The 27672-nt window shown below is 40.1% G+C and overlaps 1 protein-coding gene across 1 annotated transcript; it reads left to right on the top strand.

Annotated features, from left to right (window-relative positions):
- Positions 1-1536: 1536 nt before the first annotated feature.
- On the top strand, positions 1537-22966 carry LOC129374188 (LIM/homeobox protein Lhx5-like). The gene is given in 6 exon segments (XM_055052458.1): positions 1537-1960; positions 1963-2080; positions 4541-4764; positions 5644-5921; positions 10219-10384; positions 22127-22966. Coding segments are annotated over 6 exon segments (1188 nt in total). The 5' UTR covers positions 1537-1908; the 3' UTR covers positions 22477-22966.
- Positions 22967-27672: the final 4706 nt, after the last annotated feature.

Genomic DNA, 27672 nt, shown 5'->3' with positions numbered 1-27672 from the left:
CAGCCTTTTCGAGTTGGTGTCCCAAACCCCAAGGTTGACATTGATTCTCATCTGTTCACTCCCTTTTAAAACTTTTACCAATTTATTTTGCTTTCTTATTTGTTCATGTCTCGTATGTCCAGTTTAAAATAAAAACATCACACACTGACTTGAACAAAGGTTTTGAACGAAAAGCAATAGTTTGAAGGGAAAAAGGCAGTGTTGTTTGCTTTTAGATCTTCATTCTGTCACGTATTTAAGATAACATTGTATATTTAAGCTAACATCGCAGATTTAGTTTTTAAGCTAACATCATGTATTGAAGCTAACATTGTGTATTTAGTATTTAAGCTAACATCGTGTATTTAAGCTAACATTATGTATTTAGTATTTCAGCTAACATCGCAGATTTAGTATTTAAGCTAACACCATGTATTTAAGCTAACATTGTGTATTTAGTATTTAAGCTAACATCGTGTATTTAATCTAACAATATTTAGCTATTTAGTATTTAAGCTAACATCATGTATTTAAGCTAACATTATGTATTTAGTATTTAAGCTAACATCGTGTATTAAAGCTAACATTATGTAGCTATTTAGTATTTAAGCTAACATCGTGTATTTAAGCTAACATCTTCCCAATTTAACTCTCCTTACCGTCCTCAATGACCTCAGTGGTGTAAAATGAGTGAAAATTCACACCTGCAGTCATTCAAACGAGACCGTAGATATAAAGGCCCCGTTAAGGCGGAGCAGAACCAGCCTCTCCTGCGTCCACTTACACGAATTAGCCTCTTTGCTTGTTTGCTTAACTGCAACTAACAAAACGAGCCTGTTGGTAAATATTGAAATTCCCCTCGGCTGGGGCCGCCCTGTTAACGCACCAGGTGCCCAGGCTCTCCCCATTGATAAGCTCCAGTTAATCCATCGCATTTCCCTGTAAATAGCTGCGTGCATGAGAAAGGCCCCGAGCCCCCCCCCCCCCTTCCCTCTCCTCCTCCTCTTGTCACACAAGGCCGCTGAGGGTATGAATCAGAAAGCATTGTTTTGGATAACTTCTAATATCATTTGTGTGTGTGTGTGTTTAATTTGTGCTTCCATGAATCTCCAGAGTGAATGAATTCAGCTGTGAAGTCTCCATGAACCGGCGTCAACACAAACGGGGCCCAGGTATTTCTGCGCTCCGGGGTCCTGGCTCGGAGGCTTTACACGCACGCACACACACACACACACACACACACACACACACACACACACACACACACACACACACACACACACACACACACACACACACACACACACACACAGCTATGAGCGTGTAACCATGACAACTGCGCTCTGATTGGCTCGTCTGATGCGAGGAATTAACAGGGGCCTCGTCCAATCTGAGCTCTGGATGCAGCTCCGCGCAAGGCGAAAAAAAAAAAAAAACACTCTCATGATAACCCAGGCACAGTGATGTGAAAGTGGCAACGTGAGGTGAGCCCGGAGGAAATTACTGGACTAAAAACAAGGCGCGAGCGATGAGGAGATTATTTTAATTAATTATATATATATTTTTTAAAATAACTAAACTAATAATGAAAGATGGTGTTTTAGGTGTTTGAAAGGATCAGAAGAGAGAAGAAAATATGGTTGGTTTGTGCATCACGCAGCCCTGAAATCTCTTCTTCTCCTGGATTGTGGATTGGTGACAGCATCCCGACCCAGGACTCAGGACCGGAAGACTTCTTTCCTTTTTTCTTTTCTTTTCTTCCTCTGGTGGATTGAAAGGGTTGGGGGAGAGTCTTCCACTTTTCACCCCGGCAGAGCTCACCAACCGGGAGCCAAGACGTGGTTCCGCGTAGAGCGGACTTGCCCCAGTCCGAGCAGCGCAGTCCGTGCAGCGGGGAGGTCGGCACTCGGCGCCTCACGGGCCGGCAACATGATGGTCCTCTGCGCCGGCTGCGAGCGGCCCATCCTGGACCGGTTCCTGCTCACGTGCTGGACCGAGCCTGGCACGCCAAGTGCGTCCAGTGCTGCGAGTGCAACTGCAACCTGACCGAGAAGTGCTTCTCCCGGGACGGAAAGCTCTATTGCAAAATTGACTTTTTCAGGTAACGCGGACAAAAGACTGGAATCTGTTTGGAGGATTTTTCTTTTTTTTTCTTCCCTTTTTCTTGTTCTTTTTCTTTTTCTTTCTTTTTTTCTTTTTTTGGCGTAGATAGTTAAGGGTCACGTTGTTAAATTGCACGCGAAAAAAAAACAAAAAAAAACAAAATAAAAAAAAATCTGGCCCAAACGTAAAATGTTATCGCAATCTCAATCATATTGGATCAAAAACAAATCAGTTTCGAACTGAAGATGATCAGAATAAAACAATTCACCTCTAAAATCAAATCAATAAAAGAAACAAATTATATATGAATACCGTGGCCTATTAATAAAAACTAAAATAAGTCCAATAAAACTAAATGAAGTTCAATCTAAAACAAATATAAGGAGTGCAGTCACGTTTCGCTTATAAAGCCAATTGATAAAATAGCTTTAAATAAATAATATGCTCCTTTTTTTCTATTTAGGCGGAAACTGCTTTGTTGCTTTACTATTATTATTAATTCTTTTTTTAAAGTCCACTCTCAGCTCCTGGTGCCACTTCCCAAACATCCATCAGGCCATTAACTGGTTCCCAAAACCCCACTGAAAAAAAAAAGAAAAAAAAAGGTGTTCCAGGTAATTGGGTGATATAATATAATATAAGTGAAGTCCTTGTTTTTGTCGCATCATTGTCATTTTCAACGTGACTGTCCTACTCTTCCCAAATTGTCTAATGACATGTAAGTCGCGTCACCCCTCTCCCCTTCCCCCCCCATGTTTGAGTCGGGGGGCCGGGCTGTTATTGGCCCCTCGCGCGGCCTTGGCCATCATATTACTGCGGGTCCCCATCAAGCGCGCTGGATTTAAATGGCCCAGCCATTAGCCGGGCGAAACAGTAATCACCCTAATGTGTCCATTTGTTGTGTAAGTAGTGTTGTGGCCTTTTCTTTTTTTTTCTTTTTTGTTGTTGTTGTGGAGAGTCGGGGGGCAGAGGGAGTGGGGAGGGGGGATCCATGCATGTGAAAGGCGCACGGTGAAGCGATCCCATTGCAATGGGGAAACAAACTCAGATTGGTGTAAAAAAAAAAAAAAAAAAAAAACAAAAAAACCAAACCAAACCAAACAAAATAAAACAATGCTCCACAATACAGGCAGCTTGCTCTCACTCCAAAGGCTCAAACAGCTGCAAATTTCACAAATGTCAATGGAATTCCGTGACAATTAACAAAAAGCAACAACAGCAAAACTGTATTTTTTTTTATTGTTTTTTTGTCTCCATCCCATCCTATATTTGCAGGATCAGATTTATCGGCGCTATATTTGTGCATCAAGCTGATGAGTCGTCCCACTGTTTAGGCGGCTGAATATGGATTAGAAGAAGATTTCCACGCTAAGATGCTCCCCCACTCCGCTTAATCCCATAATATATCCGCGGCTACAATGTGTTGATTGTCACTAATGCGTTTCTGCGTGGGGTTATTGTCAGAGCGCCTCCGTCAAAATGAGCTCCCTGTATTATTATTACTGCTGTTATCACAGAGGGAGAATGAATCAGCTCGCAATAATAATAACAAAAACAATAAACATATATTTTAAATATATTTTTATTACAATAACTGTTTAATTTTATTTTATATTAATCACGTTTTTTTTTTTTTTTAATTGCCCTATAATAAGCGTTTATTGTGGCCTCATATTTAACGTAAAGACAAAAATATATTTCATAATAAATGGAATAAAAGCTGCATCTTTATGAAATAATGCACTTCACCTGGAAGACGTCATTTTCTGCTGAAGGGCGGCCCGTCTTTGTCTTTATTTGGCCCAGAAAAATGTATTGGATATAGATTTTTTTTGTTGTTGTTGTTTATTTATTTATTTTAATCCCATATGGGTCCCAATTTGAAGCTAGATAAATACATCGAAAGGTTTCACAACGCGTGTTCACCTTTCACCTATTAACCAAGAGGAAGAAAGAAAGAAAGAAAGAAAGAAAGAAAGAAAGAGAGAAACAAAGAAAGAAAGAAAAAAAGAAAAAGTCATTTTTCTCAATTCCAACAACCTTAAAAGCAACGTGCACGTGCGTCTTTACGCTGACGTTTTCTCAACTTTCATTTCCTTTCATATAAATATATGTATGTATTTTTAGCTGGGGAAAACAGATTATTTTATGTCTGATATCAGGGGGAAAAAAGTGAAAGCAAGGCTGTGTTTGGTCCACTGTTGAACTCAAACCACGTCATTAGAACGTTCTTTTTTTGTCTTCAGCCACACCAGATGGAAACGTTCTCTTCTATCCGCTGAACAAAATGTTACAATGATTTATAAAACACATTTTTAGATATACACACAAAATGTTGGGAAAAAAAAACACACACACAATCAATGCTTTAAATAACAAAAAGAGGAATTTAATAGTGAGAAAAGATTCGAATCTGATTCTATATATAAATATTTTTTTTTTCTTTCCGTGTGTCCAGGCGCTTTGGCACAAAATGCGCGGGCTGTCTGCAGGGAATCTCGCCGAACGACTTGGTGCGTAAAGCGCGCAGCAAGGTGTTCCACCTGAACTGCTTCACCTGCATGGTGTGTAACAAGCAGCTGTCCACGGGAGAGGAGCTCTACGTGATCGACGAAAACAAGTTCGTGTGCAAAGAAGATTACCTGAGCTCCGGGGCCATTAAGGAAGTCAACCTGAACTCAGGTGAGCCACGTCGCAAAAATAGATAAATAACATAAAATGATATTATTATTATTATTTTTAATAATAATAAGCAGCCCAGCTGCGCTCATTGGAGGTAAATTTTATTTGTTTATTTTATTTTATTTTTTTGTGTGGAGTAGAGTCGTTCCAAGCCTGCGCGTTAAGGTCTGAGTGGCGAGGAGAGAGAAATAAAGTCAAAATAAATCAAGAGAAATAAAGGGGATAAACAAAGCTGGGTGTCCGTGGAGAGCGTTTCCACACAACCTGGTGGGACGGATAGTTTCAATATTTACCTCCACAGAACAACAAAACAACAGGACAACAAAACAACAGGACAACAAAACAACAGAACAACAAAACAACAGGACAACAAAACAACAGAACAATAGCTTTCTGGATATGTGCAGCATGGGTGGGCCTGAGGGGGGGAAATAGTGTTGCTGCTCCTCTTCTTGTCTATTCATCCTTTAAAAAAAAAAGAAACACACACACGGAAGGGCAGCATCCACCCTGCATGCTGAAGCTGCTCGGTTATTTTCATATGGAATATTATCGAGTTAGTTTGTTGTTCAGTGTGTTTGGTGAGAAATGAAACAGCTTCTTATTCTCGTCACAAAAGCGTCAAAGAGAATATTTTGTTCAAAATGAGCATTAGCTGAAATTTTACATTCAGATTTCTTGCTTTAATTTTTTTTAAACACCTGGGCTAATTAAAATTAAACCGCCCCCCTCCCCTCCCCTTTCTCTGCCTCCCTCCTTGACATTTTGGATCGTGACCTTCCCTCCTTGTTTGTTCGCATCATCCCCTCCACCCACCACCCCCACTCCACCCCACCCACCCGGGACCCCCCGGGGGTCCCCCCCCCTCCCGCCCTGCAGTCTCGTCGTGCACAGATAGGAGTTTATCACCGGATCTCCAGGACCCGATACAGGACGACATAAAGGAGACGGACAATTCCACGTCCTCAGATAAGGAAACGAACAATATTGAAAACGAGGAGCAGAACTCCGGGGCCAAGCGGCGGGGGCCCCGGACCACCATCAAGGCCAAGCAGCTGGAGACGTTAAAGGCGGCGTTCGTGGCCACGCCGAAGCCCACGCGCCACATCCGGGAGCAGCTCGCGCAGGAGACGGGGCTGAACATGCGAGTCATCCAGGTAAACTCAGATTATTATTATTATTAGCAGATGATTTACTATAATTAGACTCCGCATTGAGACTCTGACACAAATGTAGCAACCTTGAACCCCCGGAGGTCAAATCGACTCTTTTTCTCCGATTATTTATTATTGTTCTCTTTGTCTTTATTTAATCCAGAATAATCGGTTAAAAACTGAACCTGCCGAGCAGAAACAAAGATGGAGGCCAGTTAAGCAAAACACAACCGCGTTCAGCCGAACGTCGTTTCATTCTTTGCCCACCTGTTCATCTTGTTTAGACAGAAGCCGCTTTTGGCCTATTCAAAGCAAATATTGATGAAATGTCTGAATTGGTAAGCTTTGTTTGATCACATTCAAATGGCTGGTAATATTGTCATTTTTACATGTTTCCAATGTAAGTTTGGAAGGTTGCTTTTGTAAAGCAGGGGCGTCTCTAGGAAGTTTATAATGGGCCAGATGGGGGGGACACGGGGTTGGCAACCCCAAACTTGCAAGTTATAGCAGAATCCGCAGAGATTTTATTTTCAGTACATCATGAATGAGCGATAAAAAAAATTCTCTAAAAATTTACAGTTGCAAGTCATTAAAACTGAAAAACAGAATCACAGTCATAAACCAAAGACGCACACAGGACCGTTGGACCACATGGGGGTTGGTCTACCCCTTGGTGGCGCCACCGTCCCTGCTGAACCACCGTGGGCGAGACGGACTCGCCAAGACAAAGACAAATTGGAGACAAATGACGGATTATAAATCAGTAAAATTACCTTTTAATTTTCCCGAAGTGTGCGGGACGTTTAATTGAAAGCCTCATTATCTGTAAGAGAAATGTCAAAACATGATGTGGACCATTAGCGGGGTTACAGATCCAAATTTACCAGCTGCACGCCGTGTGAAATGTTTCTTTTACGTCTATACATTATGGACCTATTTAGGTAATAATGATAAAACGATAACAATGGCTGCAGGAACGGCCTGTTTATATGTTTAACCTACAAACGCAATTACAGTTAAAGAATATTTATGGTGAAAAATAGCTTCAAACCTACCAAAAATGTAACTTTTCCAAACCACATATTTAAGGAATTGTAAGTCTGTTTAATAAATGCTAATTGCCAAATGTTCATATTATTTTACCTTTATTGTTGTGTATTTTCTGGTTGTTAGATTTGTTACTCACTGTCTTATTGTTATTGTTATTATATTAGCTTCAATTTATTTATTTATTTTAAAGAGGACAGTACATATTAGTCAACATGAATACATCATGTAAATATGCCAGGTTTAGCCGGAGAGGCTAATTTTCATCTAATTTCCTAGCAGGTTGATGGAAGAAATAAATAATAAAAAAATACAGTTAACAACATATATGACCTATATGTTGATATGCATATAGGTCATGCATATGCGCTCAATGTATGGTTAAAAGTAGTGTTGGTTACAGCAAGCATTCATAATAAAAACAAAAACAACTCACAACCGTAACAAAAAAAAGAGAGTATAAAAACATTTAATTAAAAAACGATTCAAAATATCAGTGCAACTTTGATTAACCAGCTTAAATGATTTCCTAAAACAGTCCAAAGATGTCATAGTTTCTAATTCTATTATAACCGACTGTTACTGTAGCTTTTCAAAGTGACATTTTTATGAAACTCAGTATTTCTGAACATTTTGCTTTCATTTTATTCTTCGGTTTAGATTTTCTTCAAATGTCATAAAAACATTTAAAATAGTACCAAAAAAAAAAAAAGAAAAGAAAGAAAATACCAGGGTACAGTTTTAAAGTTTATCCTTGAAACAAAAGGTTAATTTAATCTTGAAAAATAAAATAATCCCCCTTTCTTTCTAGGCTGCTTTGGGAATGATAAAGACCATGTTTACACTGGAGGCGGCAGTTTATTTGGAAATAATACATGTTTCACAGCCATGAAATGAGAGAAAGGTTAGCCTCACTGCCTGCCAATGCTAAGAGGAACCCCAGACACAAACATGTTGTGCAACGTAACACACACACACACGCGCGTGCGCGCACACACACATAGGCCTATTGTTTCCTGCTTTCTTTTATCCTCCATGACTCATACACACACACACACAGACACACACGTATATGCACGTGTGGATGCACGAGTCGGGTGTCTGGGTGCAGACTGTGTCAGGATGATTAGCACCATCTCTGCCAACTGTGATGTGGCTTTTTGTGCACTCACTGTAATTATCGCTGATTTCACAGATTTACATACCGCCCTCCCCTTTTCCCACCTCTCCGCTCCCCTCTTACTCACTTCCAGCCTGTTTCCTCCGCATCTCCACGGCCTTGTCTATATCATACACTGCAGGCAATTTTCTGCATGCGTACATGTGTGTGTGTGTGTGTGTGAGCTCAATCATACAGTCAATCACCAAAGCCAGTCAATAAGTCAGTCAGTGATTCCGCCGCACCATCCCTCCCTTCACCCCACACCCCTTTTATATGTGTGTGTGTGTGTGTGATTGCTCAGAGCCAAAATGGAGGCTGCGTTTCGTCATCTCCCTCCTCGTTCGGTGTGTGTTAAATACCGCAGCTCTCGACGCAGGGAGCCCTGTGAGCCACGCTGCTTCTCCAGCATGTGGATGTAATCCCTAAGCAAGGCTCTCTCAAGGGAAGCGAGAGCATTTCCATAAAAATGTACCCTACAGTTAGACGATTGTTCTCAATAAGCAGGTGTTGCCTTTGCCGCTGGAGCACGGAGAGCACAGCCTAAGTGGTTTTTGGCTGTTTCTTTATGTGTGTATGCGTGTGTGTGTGTGTGTGTGTGTGTGTGTTGTTTTGTTAATCTGTAGCACAGTGGGATTCTGCCTCTGGTGTAGCCTAGCATGATGCGAACATACATCATTATGCAGCATGCGACGCAAACGGCGCAAACGCGACCTGTTATGTGCTTGTAATGCAAAGAGCATTCCTCCATATGGCGCGGGAGGCTTTGCGAATTTTCAACAAACAAAAAAAAAAAAGAGAAAGAAATCCTCCTTTGTTGATTTTCAAAGAAAGTTTATTTAAGCATATTCTCTTCCGTTTATTTGAACTTGCGGCACTGGGCCCGTTGGGGGCGCGCACCGTTTCTGTTGCTTTGTGATTCATCTTAAAGTAGAGTAACAAAGAGAAAAACTCCTTTATAAACTGTAAAACGTAACAAAGGGTGTTTTATCTTCTGTCTTTTTTTTTTTTTCTGTTTGCAATTTCTGTGTCTGGTTTGAATTTGTTGTGCTTAGGCCTGACGCAATAAGCAATAAATCAATGAATCGCATGATGAATTAAAAGCTCGATAATTTCCATTTGCATGAATTTTTTTCTCTCTTTCTACTAAAACCTGAATGACAAACGTCTTCAGTCTGGCGCTTTGGTCTCAACTTGCCCTTTTGCAAAGGGCAGTTTTGTTGACAAAAATTTCATATTTCATTTTATATGTCGTCTCTGTTGTTTATTTTGGATATTTAAAATGTCTTCCGGTTCTGGTGATAAATGTTCAGGGGAATTTAAAGTTTAGTGATCTTTGACAATGTTTTCTGGCATTTTACGTCGTTACTGTTACTTTAAAAAGGTTTCAAAAGAACAATATTATCGATTATCGCAATGGCCAATGGGAAAATTTATCATCCAATGTCGTGGAGGCCTACTTGTGCGCTCCAGCACCGACAAAAAAAGAGAAAAAGACTCCCAACTCTTAACAGTGAAGTCCTAGTACTGTAAATCTTTTATTGTAATTAAACCAAAGTTTCATTTCACGGTCTACTGCTGTCTTTACTTTTAATCTTAAGTCTGGTTTAAAGAAAAAAATGTGAGTTTCTTGAACCATGTTAATTCATAGATCAAAAAACTTAAGCATCACAAAAGAAAGCACAAACACTCGTGCAAATGGGGGCAAAGGTGTTTTAAAACGGAATCCAAACAGGTCAGAAGTGAATCCTTCCTTTATTTTTCAAAAACACTCCTTTGCCGTTTTGAATACGGAGCTTTTCAAGGAAGGAAGAAACTTGAGTGAAAGTCAAGGCTGATGGGGATGACGGCTTTCAGTGCAAACTCTGCAAAAGAGAGCTCAAAAAATGAGATGGATCCGTACCACAAAGACAGAAAGAAAGAAAAAAAAAGTGAAGTTGTGCATCGTCTACTTTTTCTGCGAAAGATGCGATCAGGTGGATCTTAGAAGTGCGTGAGAGTTTCAGAAACAGAATCCAGATGAAAAGCTAAAAAGCTGCAGGAAAAACAGCCACTGATCAGCTCTGACATTGTTTTTGTTGTTGCTGTTTGAAGGTTTGGTTCCAGAACAGAAGATCCAAAGAGCGGCGAATGAAGCAGCTGAGCGCCTTGGGGGCCCGACGCCACGCCTTCTTCAGGGGCCCCAGGAGGATGAGGCCTCTAGGAGGCAGGCTGGAGGATCCGGACATTTTAGGACCTGGGCCCTACGGTTACTACGGAGGTAGGAAGGGAAAAATTCTTTCACTCATTTTCACACGCTTTTTATCCGACCTCAGGCAAACACGATCCATATCCAGGTTGAAGATCTGTATCAAAAACTTGACATTATCAGTGAAGAAGAAAGACAGGAAGACATGATATAAATGGTTTGTTGTGCTGGTGTTGTGGACGCAGTCCAATGAAAGTGCTTTTGGATATCAGGCTAGTTTCTGTTAGCTACTTGTTTTTGTGTTCAGAAATACAGCCAAGACCTTAATTTGACTCAGGCACACACCAGGCATTTTGTTGGTTTTTAATAAAAGGAGACTTTTGTTAATTTATCTTAGTGCTTATCAGTGAATACTTGCTATTCAGTTGGAATCAAGATACCCGGCTAACAAATCAAAGTCAAAAAACAAGTATTTTGGCTAATTGTCAAAACCACAAATTTGATCAAAAATTTTTTTAAAAAAGCATTTAATTTTGGGACAATGCCTAAAAAATGCACTTGTGGCCATCATTACGTATAAAGAAACACTTTTCTTTGATGAAAAGCAGCAATAAACTACATATTGCTGAAGCTTTGCTTTCCAAAGTTACTAATTTTCTGCTCTAAATACGACCATGTCATCAGCAAAGAAGTTAACCGGTGCAGGATATGCAGGGATTCAGACAGGTTTTTTTTTTAATCCTAATTAGAAAAGTGTGGCTGAAATATCCAATTTCTTCTGTTTGAAAAGACAAAAAATAAAGAAAATACATAAATAACTAGGAGGAAGAGGTCTGTTTGGAAAATCTATGATAACAGTTCCGTTTAAAATGGTTCTGGGTTATCTGAAAACACGTACATTTGTGACATTTTGCTAAATCGCTGTAATTGAACTTAAAAAGTACTTTTCACTATTTATGGGTTGCATCAAATAAAAAAAGTTTATTTTTGTTGATAATCTTGGTTTTCTGAGGGTGATTTGGTACATTATGATTTGAATCTCCTCTTTTAAGTCAGAGTTGATGTTTGGAATCGACAAGAATGCATGAAATATGAACAAATACCATGGCGGTAACTCAATGACACAACGTCCATTAGAGCAAAAGGTGAACGGGAAGGTAGCTTTTCACTTCAGAAGAAAAAAAAAAAATCCAGGATACAGGTCTCCGGAAAGAAAAAAAGAGAGAAACAAAGAAAACAATTTACGCCGACGCTGGTCAGGCAGCTTCTGGAATTGCTTCATGTCGCAGATAAAAGATCTGGAATAAATATTTACTCAGCATATCAGCAGTGTTCGCATACAGACCCTGCTATCTCAAAGGAATCATGCTCTGTGTGGTGTTCTTGTCAGATTAGACAAATGACAGGCCAGGTCTTAAGAATGTGATGTGAAATTTCCTCCATCTGCGAGTTGTTGCCAAGGTTGAGCCCTATTTACCTGCTAAAGAGCTGGAAAGAGTTATTGATGCTTTTATCACATCACAACTGGACCACTGTGAACGCATCACGTCAGTCTTGGCTTCTCTTTGCTGGTTTCTCATCCCATCCCAAATTGAGTTTGTAAATTTTATCACTTGATTTCAAAGCTTTGAGTAGTTTGTCTCCAACCCTATTTAAATTATCTCTGCTACATCCACACACCAGTGAGAAAACTCGGGTCTCTCTTCGAGAGTCCAACGTTAGGGAATACTCTGTCATAGGAGCTGGACATTTATCGTATTGTTTATCATTTATCATGAGGGTTTTGATTTATCGTTGTCACGATAAAGTTCAAGTAGTGATTAAAAAAACAAGTGATTCTGTTGTAAATGTTATTTTTAATGTTTTCCCTGCTGTTCGCATCAATAAATATCACTAAATTTGAAAATGCAACTAAATGGAGTTACTATGTGTAGCTTAGTGATGCCAACCACACTTCTTTAAGTTAGTAGCATCATGTAAAAGTCTGTTTCAAATGGAATCTGTTTTGGAGAACAGTATCTTTTTGTGGAGCTATGATGTTGTGCCATACAGCAATAAATAGCTTTTCATCATAATTTTTATTGTTGTCACAATAGCATTGCTATTAGATCGCGATAAAGCTCTCAGTCCAAATTGCCCACCCTTGTTCTATCAATTCATGAGCTCATAACTCAGAACAGAGAAATTTTCAAATCATTGCTTGGAACAACTTTTAACTTGTAACCTGATTGTATTGGCTCTCATTATATTGGTTTAACTACTTCTGGTTATATATATTTTTTAAATCTGCTGTACGAATAAATCTTACATTGACAGCATAAAATGTGTGTGCAGATGCTCTCAAAGTGCATCTACCGTTTTTTCGTATTGGATTAGTTATGCCTGCATTGCAGAAAGTCATGGACTTTTTATGAAGATACCTCAGAACTCCTTTAACTATCAGGAAGACGCCGGCGCCCTTATGAACCGATTGACTTACATCAGAAGTACCCACAGTGGGTCCTGGAGGGCCGGCATCCTGCATGGTTCAGGTCTCTCCCTGGTGGTACCAGCATGTCAGTGTTCTTCTGAGGCCTCTAACGAGCCATCATTTGATCCAGGTGCATTAAACCAGGGAGAGACCTAAAACACGCAGGACGCCGGCCCCCCAGGACCCTCTTTGGGCACCTGACTTGCATTTAAGCGTTTTGAGGGCGACAGTAAGGGATTAAAATTTAGATTTCAAATTTGAGAGCATGTCTAAAGTTTAAAGTTCTTTTAAAGCGACGCCAATGACGAAACGACTGAAGTTTTCTCTGGCTTCTCGAATCATAGCGTCGTGCAGCGCTGCCCTTCCCCCACTAGTTTACTCATGGTTGTCAAGCTGTGGTAATCTCATGCTGACCCATGCTTCCTGGCAATCAAAGAAAATGTATTGTGTGAACTCTTATGGCAGGGAACCGTCTCTGGTTGGTCATTTTCAAATCGCAAAAGTTTGAAAACGTGACACTTTCCTAAGAAATTTTGGAAATCTATTGATAATTGAAACAAAAGAAAACCATATGATGTTTGCAAGTTAAACATTATATTACATATAAATGTTATCCCACATTATCATCAAAATGTGTAAGAGTTTTGAAATCTATTGATTAAAACATGTGGCTTTATAAGTTTCAGGTTGAAAAATGTGGCATCAATAGTCCAGGGTTCTAGCCTGTGGCCTCAAAATAGTCAGCAATGTGCAGTTTGTTAAGGATTAGCATATATTATATATATATATATATATATATATATATATATATATATATATATATAATATACATAATATTATACTTTACCAAACTACTTAAAATTACCATTACTAGTGAACCTTAGATATTTTAGATTTCCAGATTTGTTCCCATGAGAATAAATAAATTTTGCTAGTTTTTTTTTAAGAGCAAGTAGAAATCACTACATCCAACCAAAAAAACTTGGAGAACTTTCGTAACCCGGAAGAAGAAGCCACTACTGCTCAGACAGAACCACCCGCCTGCTGGTTAGAATTAGCAAATAAATCTTTGCCAGAAGAAATTCAGCCCTCGACAGACAGACAGGAACATCTGAACACAAAACTGACCGACAACTACAACTACCGAATTAAACAGGCGAGATAAAGCGGACGCACCTGTCATGTTTACGAGCCATATTGTTTTGATGGACAGTCGGAGCGCGCGCTCTGGTCTCCATACAGCTGCAACACCTACCTGAGGGGCCTTGGCTTTGAGGACACAATAAAGTGGAGCCGTCAAGGCTGCGAGGAACCGAGCTGGGAGGAGGGGGTGAAACAGAGGACAAAACCTCTATGCCTCTCTCTCCCTCCCTCTCTCTCTGTCCATCTCTCTCTTTTTCTCTCATCTCGCTCTTGTCTCCGCGCGCCGCTTTTTACACCCTTTTGTGGCGCGGCGGCACAGGCCGATTCCCCTTTATCTGAGCCGACGCCTCTCTTCGTCAGGGATGCCTGTGTGTGCGTGTGTGTGCGTGTGGCTTGATGCTGCCGCCTGTGAGTATAAATTATAGTCTGCGGTTTCCAACACATCTCACATTCACACAGGACGGGCTCCATACCCAAACTGGCACGCGGGCCTGTTGGGCACATAAGATAATTAGCATGCGCGGGAGACCAACGTCACCTCTCATTGAGCGCGTGCGAAGGCAAAAGCACACTGAAATTGAAATCAGGTGGCGGATATCTAACCTGGTAGGTCCTGCTTTCTCCCCGCTCCGGACCAGGAACATATGGTGGGACTTGGAGAAATGCGAGTGCAACATCTGGGGCATCTGACGTCGGTCTTGGCTCAAAGTGCTGCTGAGACAAAATAGCTTTAGTTTAACTATAGAACAGGAAAAGCGGTGAGAGGCAGAAGGCAGATGGAGGTTTGTAATTGTTAATGGGTCTAAAGCAGCAGCAGAATATAGGTGTTGTTTTAATCCTTTTGTGCTACTTTTGGTTTAGTGGTTCTAAAACTCATGGAGCAAGAGGTTCTTGAAGTAGAAAAAAAAATATTCAAATTCAGAGTGACTATTTTAAGAGTTGTAGGTGGGTGGATTGGTCCAAATATCGGCAATATCGAAACTCAGTCTGTATTGGTATCGGCTCAATTTAATGTGACAAAGTTGACCCAGATTCCCCCTTGAACTTTTGTCATTTTTGCATTGTAGTCTCTCAACTTCACGTGAAAAAACGTTTGGCTTTATTTGCTCTCAAATTATAATTCTTTGGACTGAGTTTCTTCAGGAATCAAATCAGACAATTTTGTTTTGTTCTTCTGTTGTTTTCATCATGTGAATGTGCTTCTAGTGTTTTGTAGTCATCTATAAACTTGATCTAAATTCTCTCTGTAGTTTTAACTAAATTAAAAAATCAGTCAGAAGTATCACACTTAAAGTATCGGTATCAATATTGTGATACTGGCCCTGCATTTACTTGATATTGGGTCGATGCCAAAATGTACAGTCTCACACATTTCTGCTAGAAATAAGAAAAGTTTTTGAAGTCATAATTGAATATGTCTTTTTTAAAACATCTAACTATCTATCAAAATCCTTAAATACAAACATTAGAAACATGATTCGCATCCTAAATCCTCTATTAGTCTCACACTTAGCGCAGGTTATTGTTTCAGTTCTAAAAAGAAAAAAAAATGTTTAAAGAAATCACAAAATATGACCAACTTCAGAGATTCCTCTCTGAACAGTAAACCCATTTTCTTCATTAGGACCTTACACACACCTTATTTAGACACGACTCAATAGTAAACATGTTTGAGTGTTTACTATTACATATGACATATGAGTCATATTACATATGACTTCGTATCTGTTTTGTCTTAGTGTTAGAGCAGGTAAATTGCCTGGTCTAAGTTTAGACTATAAAATTCACCAGAATGTTCTTAAACTATGCAATAATGCCAAAGCATTTTTCACCTTCACTTTTCTAGATTTCAATTGTGACAGTGCGGTAATAATGTCCGTCAAAAAGAAAAAGACTCCATTTGTAAAATCAAGGGAATGCTGGTAAATATGACAACATATTTACATATTTCTGCTTTCCTGTTGGATGGAAACGGCACAAATTTCACTCCAGAACGCTGTTAAACATCCAGCCTGTTAAAGACTATTCTCTGACAAAATGCTGTCTCGATATCACTGGCTCCGCTCTTTGTTGGTGAAGAAAAATATAAAAGTTTCACTTTTTAACCAAATTGATCCAATTTTAACTATGAGATCATGCGGTTTCACCTATGAGCAACTAAGACATTCTTTAGATCAATTTCCTACCCCCAAAAATCGAACTGGATTTCTACTAAGCAATAAATGGGTTCAAAGGTCAGTTTTGTGTCAGCTACTGTATGTAGCACAATGGTAAAGAAGACCTAACAAATGTTTCATGTGTGCAGAGAAAACGAGGGGTTTGGAGCAGTAAATAAATATTCAGGTCCTTTTTGAGTTATTAACATGACAACTTTCTTAAACGTAATAATTTTTGCAGGAAATGACAGCACAGAACTCAACACCAAAGGAACGTTTGTCAAATTGGCTAACAACAGCTGATATTACTATTAATATTAATAAATTACAACATTATCAACACAAATAAAACCTATAAGACAGTTTAGCCTCTATCTACCAACTGAACCATATAAAAAAATGTTGAAAAAAAACCCCATACATTTTGTCTTAATTGTAGCATAATAGTTAAACTGAAACCTTTCTAACATCCTGCAGTGACAGACTGTGCTGCAGTGCTGATGCTAGCTTGGATATGAAAAAACCGACTTTGATAATTTTTATAAACAAAATCACATTGCTTTATTTTGCAGGCCAAAATAAAGTTGGTAAACATTCCCATTCATGTCCGAATCCATGAAGTATGTTGGACCATTTTCGGAAAATTTAGAAAATTACAAAATTATTTTTTCCATGAATGAATCCATAAAGTAAAGGCAACAAAAAGGTTAACACAAGAACAGGTGTTTTTTTTTTTGTTATTTGTGTTTTATTTAGATTTAAACATTTGATGGTCACGCTGTTTGAATAGTTTGTAAAGGACTCAGACTTGTTGTCCGCATGAAAAATACACAAATCTGATCTGAAAACCGTCTCGCTTTTTTTTCAAATGGCATTCTGAGATTCACAGGTGGTATTCAGACATAGAGATCAGTCTATGTTTCATGATTTAATTAAACATTTCAGCAACACATAAATTCAGAAAAAAACCCTAAAAGGCCTGCACTGATTATGCCAGGTGGCAGACGACAACAGGAAACCTATTTTGGTGAAAGAGAGACGTTTTTTACTCTAGATTTATCCGTGCTTCTTGTCAGTGTGGAATATTTACAAAAAATATTCTGCCTAATTAATGAAAAAGTTTGGCTAGCATTTTGAAACTACTTACTGTAATAGTCAGGTGGAATCTAGACTGTGTATTTCTGCCAAATTTTCTTGGACCTTTACAAGTAAAGAACAGCAAAATATAGACGTTAGCTTATGTACTCAATGTGTCATTTTAGCAGAATTGGCTCTGATCCTATTGAGGGAAGGAACAAAACTTACAAGACTCATGATGTTTAAAGTCAGAATTTTATCTGGGAGTGATATATTTTATTTGTTTTGCATACACTAATGAAATTTGCTGATTAATTCACTTCGTGCACACGATCCATAATCAAAACCGAAACATGTGGTAGCCATATTGGATTTCAAGGTAGAGGTGTGAAATCTCAATTTATTCTTCTAATTATTCAACTTCAAGGGATATTTAAATTTTTAAAACTAATTTCTTGCTTATTTGAAACATATTGGTGATATTTGAAGGTGCTTAAATTAGATTTTTTAAAGCACCTTATTTTCAGTTTTTTTGTTATTATGACATAACTAAAGATAGCAACTTCTTTTGTATTGATTTATAAATAATACTAAATAGATTGTTTTGACTTACAGTGTGGGACTGATTGCACATGAATTATTTATTTGAATATTTCTGTTTTCTTTCAAGTTACACAAAAACCCATATCTGGGTTTAGCAGGAATTTAATGCGGAGGTGTAATCGCTTATGAATTTGAGATGAAATATAAGGTGATCAAATACTTTTTGGTGATGCTGGCGGCAGGAAGGATGTCCTGTTGCAGTCAGTTTTCCATCAAATCTCAAGAAGCCTCTGACTGAAGACTGTTGCTAGACTGACACAATTTACCTGCAATGCTTTGTATCTCTAGTAGCTTTGGTTTAAAGCCTGCGTCTGACTCTGAATGGAGCAAGATCTAATTTTAACAAAAAAAATGTCATTCATAATGCCTTTTGAGAACCAGATCTGCTGCTTCTCTACATCTCCCTACTTATAAATCAATTAATGAAACCTTTAATTACAAAGTCAACCGATTGAGAAATGTGTGTTACTAATAACGGTATTCGTAGAGGGACAAGTGATAATAAAGCCCCGTGTCATCAAACTGAACAGCTGCGTCAAAACAAAAGCTAAGACCTCTCAGAGGTATAAACACGCCAGTCAGTGTCACAGGTTAGACACAAAACATGCTAATCCAAAGAGAGGAATCCACTCACAAACGACTGGATTCTGGTAGCGAGGCGTCACTTTTCAGCTTCAATGCTGACAAATTTTAACAGGACCGGGAAAAGAAGTCATTAATCAAAGCTGACGGAGGCGCCACACGGAAAGATGCGGCAGGAGGCGTTGTTTACCTTCATAATTTGATAGATGATGAACTTCGTGCCGAGTCTGAATCCTCAAAGCTGACGGAAAAAAATACAACTGCTCAACGTTGAGCTACGTGTTCAGAGATCCGACTGGCTGCTTTTAAATGACAGTATGTGACTGTGGATAAAACGGACAACAGTAGGAACTTCTGTTGAGATGCACATTTTTTATATTGGGATGTTGCACAATCAAAACAACAAGATTGTTTTGATTGTGATTGTTCACATTTGGAGGTGAAGAAAATATCTGGATTTTTCGAATGTATCAAAAAGAGTTTTCTTACCTATTTTTGGAAAAGCTTTATACCATTAAATATTTATAAAAGTGGTAAAATTCTTAATGTAAAGCTAACAGTTTCTCCATTTAAATGAAATTTAGACTTTAAATCTTTATATCTGTGAAATTGAAACTCTATTAGTAAACCTTTACTAGTTTTGCACTTATCAAGCTTTTGTGGATAATTTCTGATCTGGATTCCTCTGAAACTTTAACAATAATAACAATAATAGTAACCAGATAAAAATCATGTTAGATCTACAAACTCTTTTTCAAGAGCAACGTGGCAAGAAAGCAGCACCATTTGCAGAAAAAATGAATTTATCTGCTAATACCAATTTAATCTGATTTCAGGTTTTCTTTAGTTGTTTTATGAAGGACATCTGAAATCAAATACTGGTTTTTCTTTGTATCCATGGGAACAGCACGCCATGCTGTAATATCAATCTCTTATGAGTGATGATTTGAGAATCTTGCTGCTAGCCTTTAAAATTAGCAGAAGCTTGCCTAAATTTCTGAGGGTATTCCGTAACTCTGTTCAGCCTTGGTGATATTAGGCCTGTCACAGTAACAAATTTTGCTGAGCGATTAATTGGCTCAAAAATTATTGTGATAAACAATAGTATTGTTTGAAGACCTTTTTACACCGATTTAATGGAAACGATGTAATGATGCATGCATTTTCCTGCCAAAGATAGAGGCACTTTATTTTCAAAAGAGCATTTAACACTGATAAACAAAATCAACAAACAATCAAAAACTAAAATAAAATGGATTCTCAGTCTCTCTGAGCAAAATATTTACTTAAATAGCAACTAAACAACATAAAACCAAAGTGGAAATAAACACTCAACCAAAAGAGTGCAGATGATGAACTCTGTATACTATGTCGCCCTGCAGTCCGACTACCTGATGCAATAGTTCCCACTATACGATGGTTTGCCCCGATTTTCCCCTTAACGACAATCTTAGAACGTTGGGGTTCTAAGATTGTCGCTTCCGATTTCGTGACCGATCATCTGCAGTGTGTGGTGTATTACTGGGAGCGTTAACACAGTCTGTTGAATGTGACAGGTAGCCAATCAGAAAGTATGATTCTCCTCCTGCTTTCTGAGGGGAAATTACAGAGGAGAATCCCAAACAGCTGACACGGCGCAATCCCAAGTCCAGCGGACATTGGAAACAACATTAATGTTTACTCAACATTGTGTGCAAAGAATATAGAAATGACCAGGGGAGGAGTTAATCAACTGCTACCACAGTTGATAAACCCGGTAACTTTTCAGTTGTTCCTCATTAACATGACATAAATAGGTTATGAAGATGTTCATTCAGTCAGGACTGACAATAGCCACTGGATTGCAGGTAGATTGTAGTAAAGCACTGATTAATGCCTGGTTTTAAAACTAGTTAACTGGACTTGTAGTCATTATTTCGTGCCCATTGTTGGACACCACACATCAGACCGTTTACCCAGGACTTCTGTCGTCTAATGTGTCTCTCAGGTTTTAAAAAGGGGTTGACAATTGGCCGGCAGCTCTGAGGTTGTGTGGTGTGTGCTGGGCATTACACTAAGGAAAAAAGGAAGAGAGGGTCAGTGGAGAGAACCGGAGTTGAGCCTTTTTTCATTCAGTGTCATCAACAGTAAGAGAAAAAGGCAGGAAGAAATGATAAAGTCCATAATTAAAATGAGGTCCATAGTTTTAATTTATCATGTGATCAATTGATTTATTGTTTATTGCACATGTTGCATAACACTTTTCACAAGGGATTGCGTCTTTCCCAGCCGAACAATGTCCGTATTACAACCTGATTTTTATTTTATTTTGAGGCTGTTGGCTGCGTCGGTGCAGCTCGTCTGTCCTCTCCAACTTTCCCAATAGTGTTGTAAACTTTTTGAATTTGCAAAGTGGCTGTCATTTACAAAATGGTTCATTCTAGTTCTTCTTGTAGTTTAGAAGTGAAGCCAACGTCGAATGTCTAGCAAGCTGACAAGTTGACAAACTCTGTCAACATAGACATATCGTTTCCTTCCTTTGCAATTCAACTTATTTCGTCTGGGCTTTTTTCCACTCAGCTCAATTTATCCTGTGGAATTCAATCAGCGAGCAGCAGGAGGGGTTTTAAAAGATGACGTTAATTTGAAAGGCTTCGAAGTGAACGAAGCCATTCAGTCTGTTTTGGCCGGACATCTAAATATTGAGTTAACTTTAATAGCCATCTTGTTGGCTCACTTATCTTTTTGCTATAGAGCATGGTTGTTTACAGCAGGCAATTTTATAGCAGCAAACTGGCACATTACAGATGTCTAATGTTGGCGACTGGGTAAGATTTAAAACTTCAACATTGTCCACACCTCCAGGAAGTAATCGTTTTTCAATAGCCAAGAGCCCAAACCCTACGGTACGAAGCAAGGGACTGGTTTCCACCAGCCTATTGTCAACGCAGTTTGCCTTGTTTTGAAATAGTGAATGGATAATATCTGCAAAAACTTGTTAGAATAATTAGCTTTAGTGGCTTTAAACAACTAAAATCAGCAATTGGGTTTCCATCTGACGAGCTGTTAGTCTTCAGTCGCTCTGAGAATTTGTTGACTTAAGGTAAAGTAAGAGAAATCTGTCTAGTAATAACTTTACTTCAACAAACCCAAACTAATAATGTCCTACCGCCAGCAGAAAACATTGTACAAACGGTTCAACAGGATTGAAACTAAGTGCAAACATACGGACAAACTAGTTAATGAACTGATGGTTAGACAAAAGACGAAAACTCAGGCGGGGTAATTAAAAATAACGCTTAGATGAACCGATAAAACGAAGCCGCTCATAGCTCAGATGAGAGCTGAAAATAGAGTGCGGTTTTGGAAATAAGCACGGCTTAGCGAAGCAGAGCCGAGGATGGTGCCTAAAGCTCTATCAGACGTGACAGAGAGATGCAGTCGACGGGACCTGGCAGATCTGCCGGGAGACTGGAATCTCATTTTGGAATTTCTAATCTAAACCCAGAAGTTTTCAGTGGGAGAATCCATCGAGGCGCACGCATGGCTGCGAGCTGAATGAGAGGGGGAGATGAATGCACTGTGGAGGAGGCGAGAGAACTGAGGTGGAGAGGTGTGGAGTTGTTTATACACTCAAATGAGGCTGTTGGAGACTGGTTGGTTAGAAATTGGACATGATCAATTTCCCCACTTAGGTAGGGGTGGAGCTGTGTGTAAAGCCACACGTACTGCTTAGGGCGAGCTGTGAATGTTTTATGTGTTTAAAGTTTGAGGAAAAATGAACTCCTGTGTTTCTCTTCACAGAATACCAAGGCGACTACTACGGACCAGGGAGTAACTACGACTTCTTTCCCCATGGCCCTCCGTCCTCTCAGGCCCAGTCTCCGGCCGACTCCCCCTACATCCTGGGCTCTGGGCCCGGAGCCATAGAAGGGTCCGGACACCACCCATCAGACGACCAAAGGTACACGGACATGATCTCTCACGCGGAAACCCCCAGTCCCGAACCGGGCTTACCGAGCTCCCTTCAGCCGGTCCCTGGGGACGCATACGGGGGCGGACCCAGTCCCCCTTTCTCCTTGGCCAGTAACTCCAGCTACAGCGCTCCCATGTCCCACCAGGGCCAGGAGATGGGCGAAACAGGCGCCTGGTGAAAGGACAAAGTAACAATAACAACCAGGGACCAACCATGGGCCGAATGTCTGCCCGGCTAATTCAGGAGACGTATCAACGTCATCAGAAGGGGAAAGTACAGCTGAAATGTCTTCAGAGAACCTTTTAAAATCAGAGACTCATCTCAACAACGGAAAAAACTGATGGAAAGAACAACACGAAGCAGGAAAAACTTTATTTTTGCTGCACGGTAGACGCTCCAAAGCATATATCCCTTGTTGGGTACGGGACTGAATAGGAGATTCCATCCAGCAGAAATGCTTCTCGCCTTCCCCTGATCTTCTAGTGCTGTAGGAACACATTAGTGAGAAACACCAAAGGGGGGACATGTCTAGTTTTCTTAATTTCACACCACGTTTAAAGAAAAAAATGTTGCTCCAAAGCAATTTCAATTCTCGCTTCATGTCTGCGTTGCCACTTAACGACAATATTGGACCTCAACGCTCATAGTCAAATGCATCAGTCGCAGTCCACTATGTTTAATCTCATTTTAAATGTTTTTTTTTTTGCTTGTGTAAAACAAAACATCAAATCAACAGCTGCCGTGTGACAGACACGCACTGACTTTCCCTCACACATCCTGGCTTAGAGTCCCTTAATGCACAAAAAGTGTTCTTGATCATAACTTGAAAGAAGGATGTCTGCACTATTATTCAAAACACGAACACAATTATACAGACACTTGTACCCTCCTACACACATGCACACACACACACACACACACACACACACACACACACACACACACACACACACACGCACACACATCACACCCATCGAGGCGGCCCTGATAGTTCTGCTCCGCTCACTGCTTCACCTGACCTTCCTTTTGTTACTGTCCCTTTTAAAAAAACATGTTTTAATGGAAATGATTTTCAAAAGAACATTGAACCCATAATGGAGAATGTCCTTCAGCAGCTGAGGTCCCCTTCCTCTAAAGGCAGAAAACAAAAGAGGGGGCAGACAACATCTGTGACATTTCGGCTGTCTCCTCCGAGGCGTGCGTTGCCATCTAGTGGTCGCCTTTTCAAAGCGCACGGGGTCTAAGTTCGACTTGTGCACCAGAAGACAACAGCCTTTCAATATATTTTTCTTACCCTACTTCATAACCAAGTCTCATCAGGGCTCCTGGTTTTGTTTTTTTTTGTTCTTTGTTTTGTTTTTTTTAAAGAAAATTTAACTCAATTGTCAATTTCAGCTCAGTCCTTCCTTCTTCGATGTCACCTCTGAGTTTCCTGTACTGTTGTTTTCAGATCATTTTGTGTTTTCTTTTGGACATTGTATGAGATCTAGAAAGAATGTGTCTTTTCTCCAGAAATTCTTGGTTACAAACGTGTGTGAGGAGTGTGCACGTGCTCGGTGACTGTGAGTGCCTGCCGGTTTAAAGGGGTATATGGAGGGGCTGGGGGGGCTGGAATGAAGGGGCAAGGCTGTATTATTTCTATGTAAAATAGCACTGATAATAAAATCTCTCTTAAAACGTGAAAATCTGTCGTTTTTTTTGTTTTTGTTTTCAGCTTGATCTTTTCATTTGTAGACATTTCAATATGCCGGACTATAATTTGTTGCTGCGGCTAAAGTTTAGTTCGGCCATTAAGGTCTTAACAGGAGACAGGATAAGCTTGTTAAATGTAATGAAATGCTTTAATGCTAAACACCCTATATCATGCAAAGCAGTTTCAATTAACTCGTCCCTATCAACTGAGATGAATAATTGCAGGTTAATGCGCTTGAATTAGGCAAATTTTCTCAAAGGTCCAATGGTCTGTAGTGTCCATTCTAGGTAAAATTACATACATCATATGCTTCATTTTCCAGACACATTGTCCCATTTTGTAGCACAATAAAGTAACTATGGTACCTCCAGTTATAAAATGGAGGCAGATATCAAATGTGACTTAAAGAAATTTGACTTTGAACTTGACACTTTGAAATTGGGCCTCTGTCTCTTTAAGAAACTCCAGCTCTTTCTGAGAATCCGCCTTCAGGAAGTCATCACAATATGGCTCCTCTATTAACCCTCCAAAAACATTTTTACCAGAGTTGCAGTGAGAAGTAGCTCCTATTGGAAGGTGCTCAGTTCCACCAGGTGTTTGCTAATTGCCTCTGGCTAGTCTGAAGGAGCTGAGTGGAGGAATCGAGGGGGCTCGAAGGTGGCACTTTGCACATCTGATTGGTTGCTATGGAGATTAAAGGATTTCTTGGACCGATTTAACCCAGCAGAACTGAGAAATGTATTACGTTAAATTGGGTAAAGTTGTAGCGTTGATTAGCTACAATAAACATGAATAATGTAAATATATGAATCAGTCTTATGGTATAGGCCAGGATCTATCAAACACAATTTGTTGTTGGTTTCTGCAAATGTACGGTTCCTCATTCACCACAGATGCTCAAATCTCTCCTGGAGCAAGCAGCTGGTTGAGAGGCCAGACTGCTGCCTGTGTGATGGACCAGTGGAGGTTTCTCTCTGCTTCCTGGATGTCCGGAGGCTCCTCTCTTTGGATTTGGAACTGAAGTTACAGAGGGATTAAACACTAATCTGAGCGCTTACAGTGCAAGAGGTCCTTCCTGGATCACATTTGCACAAAATAATATGCAATACTCTACATTAAAATCTAAACTATAGGCTCAGTTTATTTGTTAATTGTCGTCTTTGGGACAACCATCAGAAAAATGTTGACACTCATTTCCAGACAGACAGACGTTTATGAACTGGCTCCTCTTCCAGCAGTCATGATATTAAAATAATGCTCACTTGCACTTTTAGTCACGCCTCCCACATTACAGAGGAGAGTGTAAAATGAAAGCGGGACCCGTCCCTTTAACCATGACAACAGTGATGGAGTTCCCATGCAGCCATGAAGCACACACAGGAAATCCTGGCTTGACTTCGGACCAGTACCTCGGGCAGTCTGGACCTTTTCCAGATCCCTTGACCAACCTCCCCCTCCTTCTCTCCTCTCACCACCTCCCCCTCATCCCCTTATCCCCCTCTTTATCCCATCCTCTGGCTGCACGTCCAGCCCTCTCTCTGTGGGGCCAGGTGGGCAGACGGTGGCCCAGGTCTGCAGTAATTTTCCTCCTGACTGGTTTTAATGTAAAGGGTAATGTGAGAGGAGACAGGCGCACACTGTTTGAGCATATATACTCTCTCTCTCTCACACACACACGCATGTGCGCATGCACACAAGCTCGGATGTGTTCCCCAGCATCCACCAGTCCATTACCAAGAGGCTCTACATCCTCTTTATTTATTTCTTCTTTGCTCCCTCTGTTTACTCTCTGGAGTATTTTCCTCAATTCTGGGTTTTATCACTCCATCTCCTCGGCTGCGTATCTCCAGCAGAGCGAGGAACACAAGCACACACACAAACACACAAGAACAGAACAAAATGGAAAAAAACCCTGAAATGTTTGGAAACGAGTTTTCTCTGCAAAAAAAAAAAAAAAAAATCCAAAACAATTGAACACACGCAAAACATAAGAAACTTGTGCTCAAACCTCCAGCACCCAGGTAACCTTCACCTCCTTTTCACCCACAAGCATCTGGTTATCGCTCTCTCTCTCTCACACACACATGAACTTGCACACACACACAAACCGTCCCATTAACATCAGTGCTTTCGTAATGGATGTGTTTGTGGTGCTGCTGTGGTAGAGAGGAGAGACCTGAAGTAGCTGTTATAAATCACTCGCTTGTTCCCCCCCTTCCCCCACTCCTTCGCCCCCTATCACACTCACAGGCATACACACATTGGTATCACTACATGCGGCTCCCATTCACTGACTCCGCAGCAAACACACACTCTTCTCCTTTTCTCCTGCATACATATGCACGGAGCCCTTCCTCCCACTCCCTCCGTTCGCTCTACCGCCCGGGGTGGGTAAATCCTATTACCCTATGAAGAGGAGGAACACATCATTAATTACACTCAGATACTCCTTTATACACACAAACATGTATTTATGCCAAACTTGAGCGCAACGCGCCGATCGGACACCAAACTCCAAAATGAGCCGTGTCACACCACGCGAGATTCCCGCATGCGTTTCCCTTTCAGCCGCATCTTGACAGGTGACATTAAAGTAGAGGTGTTGTATCTGATGCTGCGCGCGCGCACACACACACACACACACACACACACACACACACACACACACACACACACACACACACACACACACACACGCACACACACACACACACACTCGCAAACACTTCTTCCCAGGCCTCTGCTTCTGCGAGGGACATGTCAGGACGTGAGAGAGAGCAAAGTTATGATCGCCGAGAGAGATTTCAGGCAACACGGACAGGCAGATCAGGGACTGTCAGAGCGTCACCCTCAGATTTATTCGGCGTCTCAACAGCCTTTTCAAGGTTTGCCAGATAGATGGGTGCCATAAAGTGATATACACCATGCCATAAAATAAATAGAGCGGAGGCAAGCCATGCATGGCCGGGTCCGTCAGGCCAAGTGTTTATGTACCCAGGTGGGCACCTTTAGGACACATTAAGTCACATCTGTCTGGGTAATATCAGAAACCACGGCACTCTGGTGAAGAGAAACTACGATGCTGATTTTTTTCTTTTTCTTTTGGGCAACTTCTTTATTATTCTTTTTAATGTTGAATTTAACTATTTGGGCAAAAAATGTAAAGAAAATACCTCATTTGTGTGTGCTCATTATTAAAAGATAAACAATAGCAGATGGCAAACCACCTCAGTCTATAGTGCAAATACATGTTTATTTTTTTTAAATGTCTTGTTGCCATTAAACAAATACATTTTTGTAATTCCAATTTGTGTGATTATATGGTGAATGAAAACAGAGCTACTTTGAAGTAAAAGGAACCAAAAGTCTACAAAGTTGGACATGTAGCATTTACGCTTATTTAGGCTTATCTCATTTAAGATCTGTAAAGCTGAATTTAAATAAAATCCATAAATAATTAATACTGAAAGAAACTTGTCTAATTTGACAATTAACACACAACATATACTTAATAAGTATTCATAAGTACAGTGGGAAACGTCTTAGCTCAACCGCAGAGTCTCATTTCAACAGTCTTCTATATTAGAAGTTTTAGGGAACAACCAATCAGCGCCAAGGAAAATAAAGATCTCTCCTAGATAGGCTGCTATGCAAACGCAACGTAGAATCAAGAACACATAA

The sequence above is a fragment of the Poeciliopsis prolifica genome, unplaced genomic scaffold, assembly GCF_027474105.1.
Source record: "Poeciliopsis prolifica strain line A6 unplaced genomic scaffold, Auburn_PproV2 SCAFFOLD035, whole genome shotgun sequence".
Classification (NCBI taxonomy): Eukaryota; Metazoa; Chordata; class Actinopteri; order Cyprinodontiformes; family Poeciliidae; genus Poeciliopsis; species Poeciliopsis prolifica.
This window is presented reverse-complemented; position numbering and strand designations above follow the sequence as displayed.